Source organism: Pleurodeles waltl, chromosome 12, assembly GCF_031143425.1.
Source record: "Pleurodeles waltl isolate 20211129_DDA chromosome 12, aPleWal1.hap1.20221129, whole genome shotgun sequence".
NCBI lineage: Eukaryota > Metazoa > Chordata > Amphibia > Caudata > Salamandridae > Pleurodeles > Pleurodeles waltl.
Window position 1 is genome coordinate 715,644,702 of NC_090451.1, and position 21,078 is coordinate 715,665,779.

The following is a 21,078-nucleotide window of genomic DNA, read 5'->3' on the forward strand; positions in this document are numbered from 1 at the left end:
AGTGGGACAGAACTGTGGGCTGGAGATCCGCCTGTGGTTTTGAGGCGGTGTCAACATGGCAGATTGGCAGGAACAGGCACGGACCGTGCTGCCAGTCTGGAATCTGACCTTGCATGTTCAAGTGGCACAATCGGTGCGGATGGAAGACCCATCAGTGGCAATCCAGCTGATGGCCTCCGCGTATCCATGGGGCAGGAAGGCATACCAAAGGTAATTAAAGAAGTGGCAAAAAATGCAAGAGATGACCTTCGTGAATGCCTCAATTTCTTCACCAAAAGACCTGGGATCATCGGTAGAATCAGCTCAGCTCGCGAATAGAAGCGAGAATGCAAAACATATTGCTGTCTATGCAACGTCTCAGGTGGAAAGTGATGGGGTCCTCTTGGGAGTTTTGTGCTTTTTTTCCACTTTGACTTACCCAAAGACTTGAAGCATGATGAAAATCTATTGTGCCTTGAGCAGGAGCAGATCAATGTACTTGACTTTCAGCAAGAGTGGCGTTTATGCAATAGCCATCAGTGTTTGACAACATGCTGCTTGACTTCACAATCTCAGATCATCTCTGGCTTAATCAGGGCCCATTCTCAGATAATTAGGAGTTGTGGCCCAACCTCAAACACCAGAGGCACACCTTGTGGGGATCCATCATAAACATTTGTTTGTGACATTCCTCACATGGTTTAAAACATGTAGTTTTAGGAGGGGACATATTTGTTTGCACAGCGAAAAAATCTGGAAGAAAAAGCTTGTCAACGGATTAGAAAAGGTAGGAGCTAGCTCTGGATCGTTGTACGAAGGCACAAAAAGGTAGGACCTGAGGTCAGCATGCCTGGGTGGAGCCTATATGAATAGCTCCAGCCGTTACTTCCAAGGCAGACAATATTAAATTTGGAGCCACATGATGCCACCTTGCCATGCGGGAACTATGCTGAAAAATCTTCTGGATCCAGTGTGTCGCCTAGGGATATTTTAAAGGTGAGTAATATGTGGTTTGAAGAATCAATTACAAAGTAGTGGACACTCTGTCGATCAAACTCATGGACTGCATGCTCAGAAGAATGAAACACTGGTGTCAAGGGCTAACAGCACTAGCTTTGTTTTAACACTCATTTGACCACTGTAAAAACTAAGTTATGGACTGCCTTGAACTGCGTTTACCATGATCCACCGGGGAGGACTGGGACAGGCAAGTGACCAGTGAGCGACTCCACATGGTTTAGAGGCCTGTTCCTGCCCTGTTTCTTTCTTGTTTCTTACAAACAGAAGGCAAGTACTAAAAATGGGGAACTCTGTCTCAGGGCGATATGCATTGTGGTACATCTAATGGTTCGATACCAGCAGTAACTCGGCCTCGAGAATGAAGCAGTGTCCTTCCACCAATTTACCAATAATATGCAGCTATATCTTAAAACATTGGCTCCATAAGGCATCTTCGTCACCCCAAAAGCTCTCCAAAAAGAATTCCTCCTTCCTCGTCTTCTCACAATTGCAAACTTGCGGTCTCCTTTCAGAATTCATTCAAATTTGATGGTTTCTCTTGCTCCTGATCAGTGGCTAAATACCTTGGTTCTACCCTTCACCCACCTTAACGTTAGACATCAGCAGGGTGCCAAACCCCTTGTCTCCGCAGACCATGTGAAACTGGCAATGTAAAGGCTAGTTCTTTTGAGATCAGACTTATGGTATTTTAGCAGATATCTTAAAAGCAGCTCGTGCACCATTCAAAGTAAAATTCCACTCCTTGGACAAACTGAGTACCACAACACCAAAATATAACCATATGTCCAACCCACCACTCACTCCCTTCAAACCACTGGAGCTCCACAGGCTAACTCTAAAAGCAAGGATCAATTTTAAACTTTGTAGTCTCATACACAAAGTGATCCACCACACCAACCCTCCAAATCTATCCTGTCTGCTGCCCTTCTACAGCAGCTGTAGAAATCACTCATATTTATTTGAGGCTACTGGTTTCATGCAATGTATTGCAAAGAACTGTTCTTTTATTTGAAGCATGACCTAAGCATCAAGCACAACCCACCCTCCTTACTTTCAGAAAGTGTTTAAAACCCTATCTTTTCCGAGATTTCATGAATTAATTTACTTCCCCTCTTCCAAATGCTACAAATAGTGTGAAATTATTCATTCTGTTTTGCTTAGGAAAGGTTATTTGTATATTCCCCACAAACAGTTGTGAACATTTAGTTCTATTGTATTCCTCTGTATCATACCACCACTGTCCTAGTGAAACACATGGTAAACCAAAAACTAACCCTACCTACCTCATGCCCCGCCACCTATACCCTGCAGTCCCCCTACAGACGGCAACTACCAGACACAGGCCTTTCTTCTGAGGCAGGGGAAAAGCCATATGCAGTAATTTCACACCCAAAATACAACTGCTAAGTTTTACTGGCAAAATGTTCCCTTGGAGGATCAGAGATAGTAATACTGCTTGTTTCAGAAGAACAATTCAGAAGGTTACCCCAGGCTCTACACAGATCAGGGATTTGTCCACACTTTGAATGGGGGTTTAGTCGGTCGTTCAAATCCATAGAAAGGAAAAATAGCACCAGCTTATGCTGTGAAACTCCATTAGTATAGGCCAGGGTCCCCTTAAATGAGAGCCATCCGGACTGCCTGGGAGTACCCTGTACTGGGTAGCATGGGCCGCGCACAACCAAGGTCCTGCCAGTGATGAGCAGACTTTTCAAGTAGCTAAAACGTTCCACCAGTAGTGAACAAACCAGTGCAGCAGCATTTTCATGAGGGTTTTCACCATGTAATTGTGGTCATGAACCCAACCTTCTCTGGATTCATATTCTATACAGGCATTGCACAGCTGTCAGAGAGGGGCCCAGAATACCAACAACAAGGCTAGCCTTGTGCCAGTTAAATTCTACATGTTTTTGTACCTTTTGTCTTTTCCCCAGAGTTAAGTTTGACCTCTGTTAATAGTCATACAAACAGAAATCACATTCAGAGTAATCAAAAATGATTGCCCTAGTCCAACCATCATTTTACTCAACATAGAAAATCTTTAAACTTCCTTCAAATTCATGAGGCTATTCCAAGTCACTGAGATCATAAATGCATCCAACTTCCAGATGGCTCCCAGCCCAAAGACTTTCATCCAGGTCCATACTGCAACAAAGAATGCCTTTCCGCACACCTCAGATAGGGTTAATAACCACAAGAAGCTTAAACACGCAAGAACAGCCCTTCTCTTAAAGACAATACCAGCCATTCTCTTAAAGACAATACCAGCCATTTCAGATGCTCTGTGAAAATACTGCTTGCATTCCAGTCTCCTCTCCTAGCAAGAAGTCATCAGAAAACCAACTACAAACCTTCATTGAGTACAAACTGTTAATACATGATGGTCTAACAAGTTTCAGAAGCAACAGAGGCTTAATGAGTTGATACTTGAGAATGCCTTCTAAAAACATAATAAAGACGTCAGCTGTTCACTCTCAGTTTTATGATCACAGATAGCTCACCGATGATAACATCAAAACTGAAAATGTGCCAATGATATATAACTACTTGGAAGTCTTCTCTGGTAAAGGCACCCAATGCCTCAAACACTGCCTGCACCTCATCCAGAGCTGGGTGTGCAGCACCTACCTGAAGCGCAACCCCACCAAGATGGAATCCTATTATTAACACAGATGAAGAAGCAAGAAACAGCATAAACCTGGCACAAATCACATTAACCATAATGGCATCAACGTCAACTCCAACTTTTACCCAATGCCAAGCCATTCGGATTCATCATGAGCACGAACCTCAAGCTCAAGGAGCAAAAAAACAAGTAATTGCAATGCACTGGTTCTCGCATTTGCTCAAGTTAGAGCTATTAGCATTGTAAATTCCTAAGTGGACTTTTCTGGCCACTTAAATTGAAAATTAAAACATTAGTTGACATAAGCGAGCCGATTCAAAGTGCCATGGCCGCCATGAGCACGGAGGAGAGACACAAGAAGAAAAAAAGTTTGCTCGTAGTCAAACGTATCGGTAATCGTGCAATTATCCATGTGTCAAAAGCGGTAACCAAACCGCCCCAGGGCAGGACAAACATAAAGCATTTACCAATGATGATAAAGAATTTTTGAAAGGCAAGCCCACGAATGAGTGAAAGTGATGGGCATGCGGTGGGTGTGGTTAAAAGCCGACAATACTTACAACAGGTCAAAGCGCTGGCACTCTCGGCCTAAAAAACTCAAAAGCCCCCCCCCCAAAAAACAAAAACCCAGCCTACATTCTGGTAACCCCTCTCTCTTTTCAAACCTGCTCCTCATAAAAAATCAACTTCAGAATTTGTACTCTTGTATCTGGAAAGACAAAACGCCCTGCTCCATGTCTTCCCAGATTCCACATTGACCACCCTTTAAGGACATCCCACACCGTTGGGTGTCTCATCCTGGTCCCGCCCAAACAACATCACATCAGTCCCATTCTCATAGAACTCTAATCGTTCCTTATCGCCAGTGGGCACATCTCCAAAAAGAGCTGCAGAATTACAAAGCCATCACAACCACTTCCACCACAAATCCAGTCAACAAGTTCCCCATCTCTGGTGATCCTCCGCACATCCGTAGCCAGGACATTATCAGAGTGGAGACAAAGTATAAAAAAAGAAAAACACAAACATCAGCCAGGATCTGGAACAACATTAGTCCCAAAGCTGCCACAGGTTAGGAAAAAGTTGAAGAAGTTGAGCCCTAAATCACAGAGCAGTAACAGTACACTTGCGCTGGCAGAAACCAGCGAGCGCTCCGTTCACTGTAGAGTGTACTGCTGCCTTTGACCATGCACAGCTCTCAGCTGCCTTTTTAGACAGGTTCATGCTATACAAATGCCACATTCACAGTATTTTTGACCATTTCCATCTGTAGCTATCCATGTTTATTATTTCATTTATTACTATACAACCACCCTTATTTTACTGCAAAAATGATGTTACAACCAGTACTTCTGCATATTTATTTATATAAAAATGTACAATTAAACTTGGATATTATTATACAAATCAATAGAGCAGCACATTTTATTTTGCAGTTATGTTAAACACGGGTGATGTTTATTGGTAAACAACAGCTCCCAGAATGTTACTCCCTATGTAAACATTACAGGACTACGAGTACTGAAGAGTTTCACAAGGACTGTCCAGCCATGAACCTAATCATGGGCGAAGTTAATCCTGTGCAAAATGTGTAGAACTAAGAAGTTATTAAACCATGGACAAGATAACAATCAGGGGCAGTTAGTTAAAATACCCTGTGCTCACAATAAATCAGCCTTCAATCGACCTTCATTTACAAACATACAAATGGATCAGACCTCCAGCTTAAGAAGATGGGTACTGAGGTGTCATTAGTCAAAAATAACGTGGCATGGGAGAAGGGCTTAGCACAACTTTGAAGTCCCTAACAAGGCTCCAGTGGAACCGAGTATAAACTGAGACTTATCTTATCTTCATAGCCCATCTAGAGTCGTGCCAGGCAGGGGAACCCGAAGAATTTGGATCCACTCTTAATCAAACCCAACAGCTACAGAAATATCCAGCCAGTCACTGTGGCAAGTTCATTAAGTTACTTCAGGGATCCACATCTGACACCTATATTGACCTCATTCAAGAGTAAGCTTAAAACAGTGTGGTTGGTGGAAGTCTTCCCCAACACATCCACATAACAAGACAAGACCAACCCAACCTCATGCGTTACTCATGGACTAGGCCAGCACACAGAGCTAGTGGATATTTCTGCTAGGGCTTCAGGGGCCCACTCCTCCCTCCAAGTTACTCCCTCCACATTTCAGGATCATACAATCACTGTTATCTGAGGTAGATTCCAGTACTCGGAAATCAAGGAAGTTGACAGGTGTGTGTAATATAACAATAAAATGGAATGAATTAAAGTCTCTGTGTAAGAGTGCGCTGGCTCTTCTACCGAGTTATACTGAATACACAAAAATGAATGTTAAAGCATAATGCCTGGCTCACACATCCTGTAATGTGAAGAACCACTCAGCCGCTTCCATACTAGACCCTCCGTTGCAATGCATGAAACAGGAGCAAAGAGAAAACCCACCCACTTTTGGCAAATAAATAATTGCTGAAGTTGCAATATCGCATCTTCCATTTCATTGATGGTTCACCATGTTCATCCAATCACTGGGGCGCTGGACTGTGCATGGTGGTAGCTCCAATGAACACACACCCTTTGGTCCAGATGCAGCCTTACGGTGCAGGGCATGCCCACCGACGCTAAAGAAATGGAAGAAGCCAGCAAGTACACTGTTCCAGAGGCTTCCCTAATGACCTCATAATTAAAGCAGGGCACTCCTGCTCTGGTTGATCACAGCATTAGCATGCTTAATACCCGCACTGTATTCCAACCGTACTTGAGCGTGAAGCACACAGAGGACCTGCACACATACCTGACACTCACACCAAACATCACATGTGCAACTTGAGGGCCTCCAAAGTCCAAGTGCAACCTGTGAGGCCGCAGCCACAGAGAGATCAGTGCAGTCTTCTGCCCAGACTGTTCAGCTGCACAGACTTCCGCAGCTCGGCGACACGGAGCACAGAGATACAAGAGGGGTCTGAATCCCTTCCACATGGTTCAGAACCACTTTGGCACCAAGTGGAAAAACGGAGATTACACATTGTAATTAATAACAGAGTTTACAAATCAAAGCCCTTAGCAACCCCCTTTTCCAACAGTTTTATCATAGCACCTGGGCAAAGTAGTACTGCACCTGGAACTCTCACAAGAAGAACAAATGTGGTAAGACAAAGTGATCTGAATTGGATGAACATAAAGAGCGCTTGAAACCTGGTCCTAAGTGAAGCTGCCCTGTTTTGTGGTTAACGGGTGCAGCTGATGAAGAAGCACTGGGAGATCAGTGACTGCTGTCATAAGTTTAAGTCAAGCTCTTGAACTGTATAAGGTTCTGATTCCTTCCATCACACCGGCGAGAGTTATTAGTAGTGATGTGTGAAAGATGCTCTGATAGGCACCGCTGGGTCAATCAGGATCAGCAGGGCACCACAACCCAGAAGGTGCCAACCCAGCGGCCAGCTCACTGCGCTTCTGGGAAACAGATGCCAAGGGAAACTGTGCCACACTAGCATGGTTGAAGAGGGTGGGTAGCCTTAGAGCGCATCCAAGTCTGGAAACAGTATCAGCACGGCAGCCACACAGGGCGAAGGACGATGAAAGGGTGGCAAAAGGCCAGCAGAAATAGGTTAAGTGGGCACCTGCCAAGAGCATCAGCTCAGGCTTTCTGCACCAGTGCTGCAGCTCTTGAAGGTCGCAGGAGCCAATGGAATCAGGGCAAGTGGGTGGCCACCGAGGCTGAGGAGGAACAGAAGTCCCGGCATTTGCACAGGCACGACAGCTTCCAGGAACATCCAGAAATGGACGTAAAGCTGCGCATACCCAGTGATTTCTTAGGCTCTTATGATAATTACATATTAAATAATTTTGTAATTTCCAGAGTGTATTTGTATTTACCTAAAATGTTTTTACGAATGAGACCAATCATTTTTCATATCATTACGTCTTAAAAGAATGTCATGGTGATTTTCTTTCCATTTTGAGCAGTGTTCATGACTTTTTAACAATATTAATATTTATTTTCAGCATTTAACTCTGGATTTTTGCTTAAATTTTGAACTTTCGACTCTGCTCGGGTATGGGTGGACCTAACAACATTGCAGCACTGCAATGTGGAACTATAACTCAACTGTGCCACGTGAGGCCAAAGCCCTACATTGGTACCACAGCATGGACGACTGATTGCGCCGGGTTGTCCTTAATGAAACTGTACAACTGAGCCAATGCAATTTTATACCACCACCAAGCAGAAGGCTACTAGCATGACTGATCCATGAAGTTAGTGCAGGTAAAACTGAACAGGTGCAATAGGTGTCACTATTCAGTTTCTGATATTTACTTCTTAGATGGCTATCTGTTGTGGTTATGCGTTTTCATGTGCTTAATAAGGTTCCCCTTGAGGCTGAATCTTTTATCGCACTCGGGACACTGGTGTGGCCGCTCCTGTGTGTGGGTTCGATGGTGTCGAATGAGAACGCCCGTCTGAGTGAAGCTTTTCCCGCAGATACTGCAACAATAAGGCCTTACTCCGGAGTGGGTTCTCTTGTGCACAATGAGATGCTCCTTCCGACTGAAGCTCTTCTCACACTCAGTGCACTGGTACGGTCTTATGCCTGTATGTATTCTTTTGTGTTTGATTAGATTTCCCTTCCTGTTGAAACTTTTATCACATTCAGTGCACGGGAAGAGTCCACCGTTGAGCTGTGTTTCTGGCTGAGATGAAATACGGTCAGTCTGTGTGCTTCCCCACTCATAACCTTCTTCTGCACTCTGCACATGCGGGGATTCCTGGTATGCATTAAAAGCAGCTGCGTTACTAAGAGCACTCCCGCATAGCAACCCTTCTTCTCCTCCCAACTCTGGACCAATATCTGGCTGCGTTTGGATTTCGTAGCTTGTTGCATTCTCAGGACCAAGACAAACATTTCTGCCGTCTCTTCTCGACACGTTTGTTCCTGCGTTTTCTGCTTTCATTTTTCTATTCCTTATTTTATCTCCTGTTGAATTAAAACAGAATTGAAATTATTAATCTGCACGTGATTAGTAACATTAAGCACGCTACAGAATTAACATTTAAAATAAAAATTTCTACGCCCACAATCAATTTTAAATTGTGCATATTAAAAGCATATCGAAAAGGTATTTAAAAATGTATTTCACAATCGCTTTTTTTTTTAACACACACTTAATTGCATTTCAAAACAGACAGGTAAGTAGAAATGCCGAAGGGCGAATGATATCAGTATACATCCACAGCATAAAACATAGAAATTTGTCCTAATCTATTTTTTAATGTGTAATGTGCATGAACAAAGTGTTGGTGAAATATATCTCTCACATATACACAACTGACAAAGACATGAATTTTGAAATCCAAACCAATGTGAACTCCCCCCTCTATCCCAATCCTTCCTTTTCCCAAAATACTTTGACAGTGGCACCATAGTGTATTATATAGCTACGTGATACCGGTGGGTGTAGATGGCCCTGGTGCGGTGTGATCGATGGGAGCCGTGAAACTGCGCTGGACCAGTGTCCAGAACACAATGCATCTGGAGTTTGAAGCTGAACTACTTAAGGGCACAGCGTCTAGCAGGATGTCAAGGCGATGCAGGGAACAGTGCATAGTAGGTGAAGTAGAAACTCTAGGCTGGGAGAAGAGCTAAACCTGTCATATAGAATTGCTATGGCGGGGACATTATGCACTGTCAGCCCCCAGTGTTTTGACTAGATTCCAGCAAAGCGTCCCATTCCATTGTGATGGGTCGCTTCCGTATGCCTCAGTACTCCTCTACGCAAGACCCAACTCTCCGCCTGGCCCCACATTGCACCTCCTTACGCCATTGAGAAACGAGGGGTGCCGTTGGATTTCCAGTGTCTTGTCAAGACTAGGAGAATCGCTAAGTCTGCTATACGTGCCACTACTATACAACTCTTGAGCCTGGGGCCCAACAAATGCATTGTTGCACCGTTCTGCTAGTGATCTAGTACGGTAACATCTGAGAGGGCAGCTCGAATACCCGACCAGTAAGTGGATAGTAAGGGGCAAGCACATAACATGTGCAGTAGACCTGCGTCTGGGGCGCAGCACCAGGTACAGGCTGGAGATCCTGCGAAGAATATCAAGTATAGTCTGTGAGGGGTGAGACAAGCCCTATGCCATATGGAGAGCAGGATAAACTTAAAGCAGGAGTTTAGAAGGATTTGTTTGGGATATTCGAGTAGGAAGGCCCATTCTTTATCCTGGAGTTCACGTGCAAGGTCCCCCTCCCATTTCGCTTTCTGAGGGGCAAGGAAAACCAACAGGTGTGTACGGAGTCCTTGGTATTGCCATTAAATTAGGCGGCAATTGTAACCCATGGTGTGTATCGTTCATATCAGCTAATGGGTATTCGGTTCAGCACCTTCTGGAGAATGAGTGATAGTAATTGGTGTCAGAAATAAGGTGTCCAGTAGGTCAATGTCAATTTATTTTTAATTGTTCAGTTAATTAAAACCCTTATGTAGGAAGTTGGCTCTGTATGTACTATTTCAAAGTAAGAAATAGCATGCACAGAGTCCAAGGGTTCCCCTTAGAGGTAAGATAGTGGCAAAAAGAGATAATTCTAATGCTCTATTTTGTGGTAGTGTGGTCGAGCAGTAGGCTTATCAGAGGGTAGTGTTAAGCATTTGTTGTACACACACACAAGCAATAAATGAGGAACACACACTCAGAGACAATTCCAGGCCAACAGGTTTTTGTATAGAAAAATATATTTTCTTAGTTTATTTTAAGAACAGAGGTTCAAGATTTACAAGTAATACTTTAAATGAAAGGTACTTCACTTAGGAACTTTAGGAACTTTGAATTAGCAAAATAGCATATACAGTTTTCACATAAATGATATATAGCTATTTTAAAACTAGACAGTGCATTTTTCAACAGTTCCTGGGGGAGGTAAGTGTTTGTTAGTTTTTGCAGGTAAGTAAACCACCTACGGGGTTCAAGTTTGGGTCCAAGGTAGCCCACCGTTGGGGGTTCAGAGCAACCCCAAAGTTACCACACCAGCAGCTCAGGGCCGGTCAGGTGCAGAGGTCAAAGTGGTGCCCAAAACGCATAGGCTTCAATGGAGAAGGGGGTGCCCCGGTTCCAGTATGCCAGCAGGTAAGTACCCGCGTCTTCGGAGGGCAGACCAGGGGGGTTTTGTAGGGCACCGGGGGGGACACAAGTCAGCACAGAAAGTACACCCTCAGCGGCACGGGGGCGGCCGGGTGCAGTGTGCAAACAAGCGTTGGGTTTGCAATCGGTTTCAATGGGAGACAAAGGGGTCTCTTCAGCGATGCAGGCAGGCAAGGGGGGGGCTCCTCGGGGTAGCCACCACCTGGGCAAGGGAGAGGGCCACCCGGGGGTCTCTCCTGCACTGGAGGTCGGATCCTTCAGGTCCTGGGGGCTGCGGGTGCAGAGTCTTTACCAGTCGTCGGGTCTTTGAAGCAGGCAGTTGCAGTCAGGGGGAGCCTCAGGATTCCCTCTGCAGGCATCGCTGTGGGGGTTCAGGGGAGTCAACTCTGGCTACTCACGGTCTCGTAGTCGCCGGGGAGTCCTCCCTGTGGTGTTTGTTCTCCACAAGTCGAGCCGGGGGCGTCGGGTGCAGAGTGCAAAGTCTCACGCGTCCGGCGGGAAACGTGTATTGTGTCAAAGTTGCTTCTTTGTTGCAAAGTTGCAGTCTTTGGGGAACAGAGCCGCTGTCCTCGGGAGTTCTTGGTCCTTCTAGATGCAGGGTAGTCCTCTGAGGCTTCAGAGGTTGCTGGACCCTGGGAACGAGTCGCTGGAGCAGTGTCTTTAGAAGTGGTGAGACAGGCCGGTAGAGCTGGGGCCAAAGCAGTTGGTGTCTCCGTCTTCACTGCAGGTTTTTCAGTTCAGCAGTCCTCTTCTTCTTAGGTTGCAGGAATCTAGTTTCCTAGGTTCTGGGGATCCTCTAAACACTGAATTTAGGGGTGTGTTTAGGTCTGGGAGGGCAGTTGCCAATGGCTACTGTCCTTGAGGGTGGCTACACCCTCTTTGTGCCTCCTCCCTGAGGGGAGGGGGGCACATCCCTATTCGTATTGGGGGAATCCTCCAAAATCATGATGGAGGATTTCTAAAGGCAGGGGTCACCTCAGCTCAGGACCCCTTGGGGGCTGTCCTGACTGGTGGGTGACTCCTCCTTGTTTTTCTCATTATCTCCCCTGGACTTGCTGCCAAAAGTGGGGGCTGTGTGCAAGGGGCGGGCATCTCAAGTAGCTGGAGTGCCCTGGGGCATTGTAACACGAAGCCTGAGCCTTTGAGGCTCACTGCTAGGCATTACAGTTCCTGCAGGGGGGGAGGTGTGAAGCACCTCCACCCAGAGAAGGCTTTTGTTTCTGTCCTCAGAGAGCACAAAGGCCTTCACCACGTGGGGTCAGAAACTCGTCTCTCAGCAGCAGGCTGGCACAGACCAGTCAGTCCTGCACTGAACAATTGGGTAAAATACAGGGGGCATCTCTAAGATGCCCTCTGTGTGCATTTTTTAATAAATCCAACACTGGCATCAGTGTGGGTTTATTATTCTGAGAAGTTTGATACCAAACTTCCCAGTATTCAGTGTAGCCATTATGGAGCTGTGCAGTTCGTTTTTGACAGACTCCCAGACCATATACTCTTATGGCTACCCTGCACTTACAATGTCTAAGGTTTTGCTTAGACACTGTAGGAGCATAGTGCTCATGCACCTATGCCCTCACCTGTGGTACAGTGCACCCTGCCTTAGGGCTGTAAGGCCTGCTAGAGGGGTGACTTACCTATGCCATAGGCAGTGTGAGGTTGGCATGGCACACTGAGGGAAGTGCCATGTTGACTTAGTCATTTTCTCCCCACCAGCACACACAAGCTGGCAAGCAGTGTGTCTGTGCTGAGTGAGGGGTACCTAGGGTGGCATAAGACATGCTGTAGCCCTTAGAGACCTTCCCTGGCATCAGGGCCCTTGGTACCAGGGGTACCACTTACAAGGGACTTACCTGGGTGCCAGGGTTGTGCCAATTGTGGAGACAATGGTACATTTTAGGTGAAAGAACACTGGTGCTGGGGCCTGGTTAGCAGGGTCCCAGCACACTTCTCAGTCAAGTCAGCATCAGTATCAGGCAAAAAGTGGGGGGTAACTGCAACAGGGAGCCATTTCCTTACACCTTATAAGAAAGTACAGTGAATAATATATGCATTAAAATTTGATAATAAGGAAAATAAAAAAGCATTTAAGAAAGGGTTAGTGTTGTCTCCGTTTGCAGCAATGGGTGCTAAAGTGCGTTTGGCTCCTCATGCGCCATACTGTTCGCCCCTACTGACTGGGCTAGCAGCCGCCCGAGAATTGTCACATATTTCGCGCATCTTGCCAAGGCCCGGGCAGCCGAGTGTGAAAAGCAGAGATTGGACGTCTCCATGCAGGTCCCGCCCCCAGAACCAACGCCACTGGAATGATTGACGTCTTCTTCCCGTTACTAGTCTGGGACGGCAGCACAGAAGGTGCAGCCAACTTTCTTGGTGGCAGGAGCAGAGCCTGCAGGATCTTTTAGACCTATGTGCAGGCCAGGAAGAATCAAAGTCCTTGATTGGCAGGACTAATGTTCGCATGTACAGAATCTAGTGCAGAGTTCCTGCATTTAATGTTTCAAGAAGATATGGTTGAGGGCTCCGATCAAATAGGAGTCGTTTATCGCTGGCACTGTTGATGGTGATTTGACTGACAGAATATCGTTCTGAAGAAACACCAAAACCGGCGTCAGCGTTATTATTTTAATTTCGAGTTAAAGGATCCGTATTAAATTGCGTATATAATTGAACTTTGAGGAATAGTAAATATCATTCTGTATAGTTGTTTAACTGGGGAAGAATGATCCAGTAGTTGTCTAGTAACCATAACGAGTTTATGTACTTTAATCCAGTTGATGAGAATGCTGCATTATAGATAGTCACGAGTTATCTAAATTCACTCTGTATTTATAGGGAATGGATCTGAAGCGGATTAACTGGAATTCATTTGGCATTATTGAGAGAGTAGGTTGAGTGGGTATGAATAGTAGTTGAGTGATTTCTTGGGCATGAGCGTTAATTTGTTGCTTTAGGAGGGCTTGTTTGGTCTTTTAATTTTTTCATTTTGTTTAACGTTATATCGAATGAGTATCATTTTTGAAAAACGAAAATTCACGTAGTGTTTGTACAGATATCTTGATGCAAAATATTATATAATAAAGAGATATATTTTATTTTACCTTTGTGCTCAATATACATTTTTTGCAATATTGTAATACAGTAAATGTAGAAGTAGAGTGGCCTTTCTGTTTATTTACATAGCAACGGTAGTGTAGCCAGGCTAAGGGTCGCTGCCACTGTGGAAACTGGCTAATGAAACCATTTTATTATTCTCCAGGCCTGACTTCATCCTGTGATACTCAATGATGTACAGGCCTGAAAAACATATGGAAAAGGTTGAGTGACCTTTACTAAATTAACCCTGACAGATAGCTTGTAATGCAAGGCTTGCTTCAAAGAGACACCTCACGCAACATACATTGCTTCATTCACCCAGCAGACAGACAGACATCTGAATGTCCGCATAGGTCTGAGCAACGGTTATGAAGAAACTGGCTTGGTGATGCTTGGAAAGTCCTGTCTGAGAAATGTGCAGGTCACGGTTGTGATCATCTTATATCACGCTGCCATCATGAAATGTTGTTCTACTGTGATTGGATAGATGCCTAATATATGTGTAACACCATTCATCACCAGATCAACATCAGACCATGAAGAAATTACCTCTCAGTTGTTCCAACTGGATGATGTATTTTTCCATTTTTGTGGTCTTCATGCATAAAAGATTGTATAGGAGTGCCGCAATTCAGACTGCTTGGACTTGGCCTCTCAAGCCATCAGTTCCCTGGCACATATTAAATTGTTTTTCTTTATACCCTAAGACTGGCTAGTCTTTGGTTTTGTTCCTACTCTGAAGGAGGCTTTAAGATCCAAGCCAAGTGTATCAGTAGCGTGTTTCACAGATCAAAGATCTGGAAAAGGATAGGTAGATTTACAAAGTGGTACAATAGCTGAGTCAGCATAACCATCTTGGCTAGGGCCAAGCAACTCGCCACAGACAAGGGCAGCGTAATCCAAAAACCAATTTCAGATTTTAGGTTTGTAATCGTTTTCATAAGATCCCCCTCCAGTAAGTCTAGTGCCTCTCAATATATCTGAAAGCCAGATAGTGGAACGCCTGCCACCGGAAAGTAAGAAGGACTCTTCACACGTACCTTCCAATGAGAAGGTGTATGATTTGTCGTTATTAAGACGAGGTGAGACAGGTCATCAAACGTGGAGAACAATTGGGACACCCTGATCAACTCCTCATGGAGATCTTTGACATATAAGAGCATGTTGCTGGCATCCAACGATATCGGGTGTATTGTGCAGCCTAAGGAGGGGTCCCTGGGCGTCCTAACAGATCCACTGCGCTAAAGATTCCAGCACCAGCACAAAAAGTGCTGGTGAGAGTGGGCATCCTTGTCTAGTGCCGTGCGGCACTGGATAAGGCAGGGGTCTCTAAACTGGGGGGCCTCAAATGAGGTGGGGGGGATGCCAGGCTCTGTCCAGAAGAAGCATTATGCTGAAAACAGGACTTTGTTTTAAGCTGAAAAAATTAGCAGCAGTAAACAGCTGTAATTGCCCATCACTGACATGTTTTGTCACTTATATCCAAGTTGGGACTATATGTCAAATGGGAAGGGACTCCATATACGCTTCAAAATCCCCACCCCCATTAATCTCACAGTGGATACTTTTGCACGTTAGGAAGGCCTGCCTGACTAGAAACATGTATTTGATTGCATTATTAAAACAGTCACAGAACTTAACTGCAATGTTTAAATAAGTCTAGACATTTAAAAATTGCCAATTTAATAGAATTATGAAAAATGTTGGTGGGGGGAGGCAATGTTTTTTTCCTCACTGTGGGGTGGCACATTAAAAAGTTTGCAGGCCACTGGGATAAGGAAGATATGTGTTGCACTGTTCGAGCTTTCGCAGTAGGTGAGGAATATAGGAGTATAACAAAGTGTATGTATTCGGGACAGACATCAAAGCGGATGAGGGCTGCAAACATGAAGTCCCAAACTAGGGTATCAAAGGCTTGGTGCAGGTCCAATGAGAGACAGCCTGCCAGAGGGAAGTGCCCGCTGGCAGCATCCATGATCTGGTGCAGGCGGCTCATGTTAAGTGAAGTATTCTGGAGTGGGACAAAATCATCGCATTCATCCGTGTGCCGCAATTGCAGGAGTAAAGGGAGTAGTCGGCATGCAAACACTTTGTTCAGAATCTTATATTCTGTATTAAAAATTGATAAGGGTCTGTGAGATGACATATCAAACAGTAGTTTTACCGGTTTTAGTAAAGGGGTGACCAATGCCTGTCTAGTAGAAGGGGGAGCCTTTCTTCTTCCAGGGAGGATGAGAAAAGCTTTTTCCAATTGAGAGACCAGTTGTGTAGCAAAGATGGAATAAAATTTGACACAGAGTCCTTTGGAGCCTAGTGTTTTATTATGGGCAAGTTCTTTGATGGCTCCCCAAATCGCACCTTGTTTTAGGGGGGCCTCCAGGTCTTCCCTAGCCATTGTCAACACACTTGACAGAACTAATTGCTCTAGGAACAAGTGTATGGCCATAGGGTCGGAGGGCAGATGGGCACTGTTAAGGGTAGAATAAAAGCCCCAGCATGCTGTGAAATTTCCATCAGTGGGTTGATATTAGTTTGTCGGGCATGATTATGGACAGGATTGGGATGTGTGAAGTTTTTGGTCTGATCATGCGGGTTAGTAATGTACTGGATCTGTCCACATCAGTACGAGTTCTCTGCACATAGACCCTATAATCTATGACACACAGGCACTCAAGAAGGTACTTGTATGTAGGAAGCTGGCCTGGTGTGTGGTGGGTACCCAGGGTACTTACAGCGTATGCCAGGTCCATAGATCCCCTCTTAATGAAGTGTAGGCAGTGCCTAGAAGCCAGGCTCTCTAGAGGTAGCTAAGGATGAGCTGCCACGGCTTATCTAGGAGACATGCAAAGCTCATGCAATACCACTGTAGTCACACAGCACTTACACACATGAAAGAAAACACTCAGTGCTACAAAAGGAAAATGTCACTTACCCAGTGTACATCTGTTCGTGGCATTAGTCGCTGCAGATTCACATGCTGTGCACAGTCCGCCGTCTGGTGTTGGGCTCGGAGTGTTACAAGTTGTTTTTCTTCGAAGAAGTCTTTTCGAGTCATGAGACCGAGGGACTCCTCCCACTTCGGTTCCATTGTGCATGGGCGTCGACTCCATCTTAGATTGTTTTCCCCGCAGAGGGTGAGGTAGGAGTTGTGTATGCTAGTAATAGTGCCCATGCAATGGAATGAATAAGTATGTACAAAATGAAGGTTAAAGTAATATATTTACAAATGTACAAATGTTGAAGATTACTTCCAAACAGCTACAGGCTCCCGGGGAGGCGGGTGGGCGCATGTGAATCTGCAGCGACTAATGCCACGAACAGATGTACACTGGGTAAGGGACATTTTCCGTTCGATGGCATGTGTAGCTGCAGATACACATGCTGTGCATAGACTAGTAAGCAGTTATCTCCCCAAAAGCGGTGGTTCAGCCTGTAGGAGTGGAAGTAGTTTGAAATAATGTTCTTAGTACAGCTTGACCTACTGTGGCTTGTTGTGCAGATAACACATCTACACAGTAGTGTTTAGTAAATGTATGAGGTGTAGACCATGTTGCTGCCTTACATATTTCGCTCATTGGAATATTTCCTAGAAAGGCCATGGTAGCCCCTTTCTTTCTGGTTGAGTGTGCCTTTGGTGTAATAGGCAGCTCTCTCTTTGCTTTAAGATAGCAGGTTTGGATGCACCTAACTATCCATCTGGCAATACCTTGTTTTGAAATTGGATTTCCTGTATGAGGTTTTTGAAAGGCAATAAATAGTTGTTTTGTCTTCCTAATTACTTTTGTTCTGTCAATGTAGTACATTAGTGCTCTCTTGATGTCTAATGTATGTAGTGCTCTTTCAGCTATTGAATCTGGCTGTGGGAAGAACACTGGTAATTCTACCGTTTGATTTAAGTGGAACGGTGAGATAACCTTTGGTAAGAATTTTGGATTTGTTCTTAGAACTACCTTATTCTTGTGTATTTGAATAAATGGTTCTTGTATGGTAAACGCCTGTATTTCACTTACTCTTCTTAGAGATGTGATGGCAATGAGAAATGCAACTTTCCACGTTAAGTATTGCATTTCACAAGAATGCATGGGTTCGAAAGGTGGACCCATGAGCCTCGTTAAGACAATGTTGAGGTTACATGAAGGAACAGGTGGTGTCCCTGGTGGTATAATTCTCTTTAGGCCTTCCATAAACGCTTTAATGACAGGTATTCTAAACAGGGAAGTTGAATGAGTAATCTGCAGGTAAGCAGATATTGCGGTGAGATGTATCTTTATGGAAGAGAAAGCTAGATTGGATTTTTGCAAATGTAGTAAATATCCTACTACATCTTTTGGAGATGCATGCAATGGTTGAATTTGATTATTATGGCAGTAATAAACAAATCTTTTCCATTTACTTGCACAGCAGTGTCTAGTGGAAGGTTTTCTAGCTTGTTTTATGACCTCCATACATTCTTGTGTGAGGTGTAAGTGTCCAAATTCTAGGATTTCAGGAGCCAAATTGCTAGATTCAGCGATGCTGGGTTTGGATGCCTGATCTGTTGTTTGTGTTGTGTTAACAGATCTGGTCTGTTGGGTAGTTTGACATGAGGTACTACTGACAGGTCTAGTAGTGTCGTATACCAAGGTTGTCTTGCCCATGTTGGTGCTATTAGTATGAGTTTGAGTTTGTTTTGACTCAATTTGTTTACTAGATATGGAAGGAGAGGGAGAGGGGGAAAAGCGTACGCAAATATCCCTGACCAATTCATCCATAGAGCATTGCCTTGGGAGTGCCTGTGTGGGTACCTGGATGCGAAGTTTTGGCATTTTGCGTTTTCTTTTGTTGCAAATAGATCTATTTGAGGTGTTCCCCAAATTTGAAAGTAAGTGTTCAGTATTTGGGGGTGAATTTCCCATTCGTGGACTTGTTGGTGATCCCGAGAGAGATTGTCTGCTAGCTGGTTCTGGATCCCTGGAATAAATTGTGCTATTAGGCGAATGTGATTGTGAATTGCCCAATGCCATATTTTTTGTGTTAGGAGACACAGCTGTGTCGAGTGTGTCCCCCCCTGTTTGTTTAAATAATACATTGTCGTCATGTTGTCTGTTTTGACAAGAATGTATTTGTGGGTTATCATGGGTTGGAATGCTTTCAACGCTAGAAATACTGCTAACAGTTCTAAGTGATTTATGTGAAACTTTCTTTGATGTATGTCCCATTGTCCTTGGATGCTGTGTTGATTGAGGTGTGCTCCCCACCCTGTCATGGAAGCATCCGTTGTTATAACGTATGTTGGCACTGGGTCTTGGAAAGGCCGCCCTTTGTTTAAATTTGTACTGTTCCACCATAGAAGCGAGATGTATGTTTGGCGGTCTATCAACACCAGATCTAGAAGTTGACCCTGTGCTTGTGACCATTGTGATGCTAGGCACTGTTGTAAGGGCTGCATGTGCAACCTTGCGTATGGGACAATGGCTATGCATGAAGACATCATGCCTAGGAGTTTTAATACTATTTTTGCTTGTATCTTTTGTGTTGGATACATGGCCTGTATTACTTTGTGAAATGTTTGAACCCTTTGTGGACTTGGAGTGGCTATCCCCTTTGTTGTGTTGATTGTCGCTCCTAAGTATTGCTGTGTTTGACACGGCAAAAGGTGTGACTTTGCATAGTTGATGGAGAAACCCAGCTTGTGAAGGGTTTGTATAACATAATTTGTGTGATGTGAACACTTTGTTAGCGTGTTGGTCTTGATTAACCAGTCGTCTAAGTAAGGGAACACGTGTATTTGCTGCCTTCTGATATGTGCAGCTACTACTGCTAGGCATTTTGTAAAGACTCTTGGCGCAGTTGTTATTCCGAATGGCAACACTTTGAATTGGTAATGTATTCCCTTGAATACGAACCTTAGGTATTTCCTGTGCGAAGGATGTATCGGTATATGGAAATACGCATCTTTTAGATCTAATGTTGTCATGTAGTCTTGCTGTTTGAGCAGTGGGATTACGTCTTGTAGTGTGACCATGTGAAAGTGGTGTGATTTGATGTAGGTGTTTAGTGTTCTGAGATCTAGTATTGGTCTTAGAGTTTTGTCTTTTTTTGGTATTAGAAAGTACAGTGAGTAAACTCCTGTGTTCTTTTGTCGATTTGGTACTAATTCTATTGCGTCCTTTTGCAGTAATGCTTGAACTTCTAGTCCTAGAAGGTCTATATGCTGTTTTGACATATTGTGTGTTTTCGGTGGGACGTTTGGAGGGTGTTGGAGAACTTCTATGCAATAACCATGTTGGATAATTGCTAAGACCCAAGTGTCTGTTGTTATTTCCTCCCAAGAATTGTAGAACTGGCTTAGTCTTCCCCCCACTGGTGTTGTGTGAAGGGGTTGTGTGACTTGTGAGTCACTGTTTATTTTGAGGTGTTTTGGGACCCTGAAATTTTCCCCGGTTTCTTGGGAATTGGCCCCCTCTGTATTGTCCCCGAAAACCTCCCCTTTGATATTGTCCCTGGTAGGTAGGTGGTCTTGTTTGTGAGGTGCTGGTTTCTGTGGGTTGACCTCGAAACCCTCCCCTAAAAGTTGTTTTACGAAATGTGCTAAATGTGCCTCTGCCCTGCGGGGAGTAGAGTGCGCCCATGGCTTTGGCTGTATCGGTGTCCTTCTTTAATTTTTCAATTGCAGTGTCCACCTCCGGCCCAAACAATTGTTGTTCATTAAACGGCATATTGAGCACAGCCTGTTATATTTCAGGTTTGAACCCAGATGCGTGCCTCCTTATCGTGACTGCAGTATTTATTGTCCTTGCAGCTGTATCCGCTGCATCCATGGAAGACCGTATCTGATTGTTCGAGATACTCTGTCCCTCTTCCACGACTTGTTGCGCTCGTTTTTGGAACTCTTTGGGGAGGTGTTCGATGAAATGTTGCATCTCATCCCAATGAGCCCTGTCTTATCTCGCCAGGAGTGCTTGCGAGTTGGCGATGCGCCATTGATTTGCCGCTTGTGCTGCAACCCTTTTTCCTGCTGCATCAAATTTGTGGCTCTCCTTGTCTGGAGGTGGTGCGTCGCCTGATGTATGCGAGTTGGCTCTCTTACGAGCTGCCCCCACAACTACTGAGTCTGGTGTCAGTTGTGATGTTATAAAAACAGGGTCTGTGGGCGGTGCCTTGTATTTTTTCTCCACCCTTGGAGTTATGGCTCTGCTCTTAACTGGCTCCTGAAAT

At 44.6% G+C, this 21,078-nt stretch overlaps 1 protein-coding gene across 1 annotated transcript in view; it reads right to left on the bottom strand.

The window, feature by feature from the left end:
- Positions 1-4,972: 4,972 nt before the first annotated feature.
- Positions 4,973-21,078, bottom strand: part of LOC138267311 (zinc finger protein 418-like) — a 114,316-nt gene continuing 98,210 nt past the window's right edge. Inside the window, exon 7 of the mRNA XM_069216168.1 lies at positions 4,973-8,623. Coding sequence (XP_069072269.1) covers positions 7,977-8,623 — 647 coding nt within the window. The 3' untranslated portion in view covers positions 4,973-7,976. The remainder of the gene's footprint in view (positions 8,624-21,078) is intronic.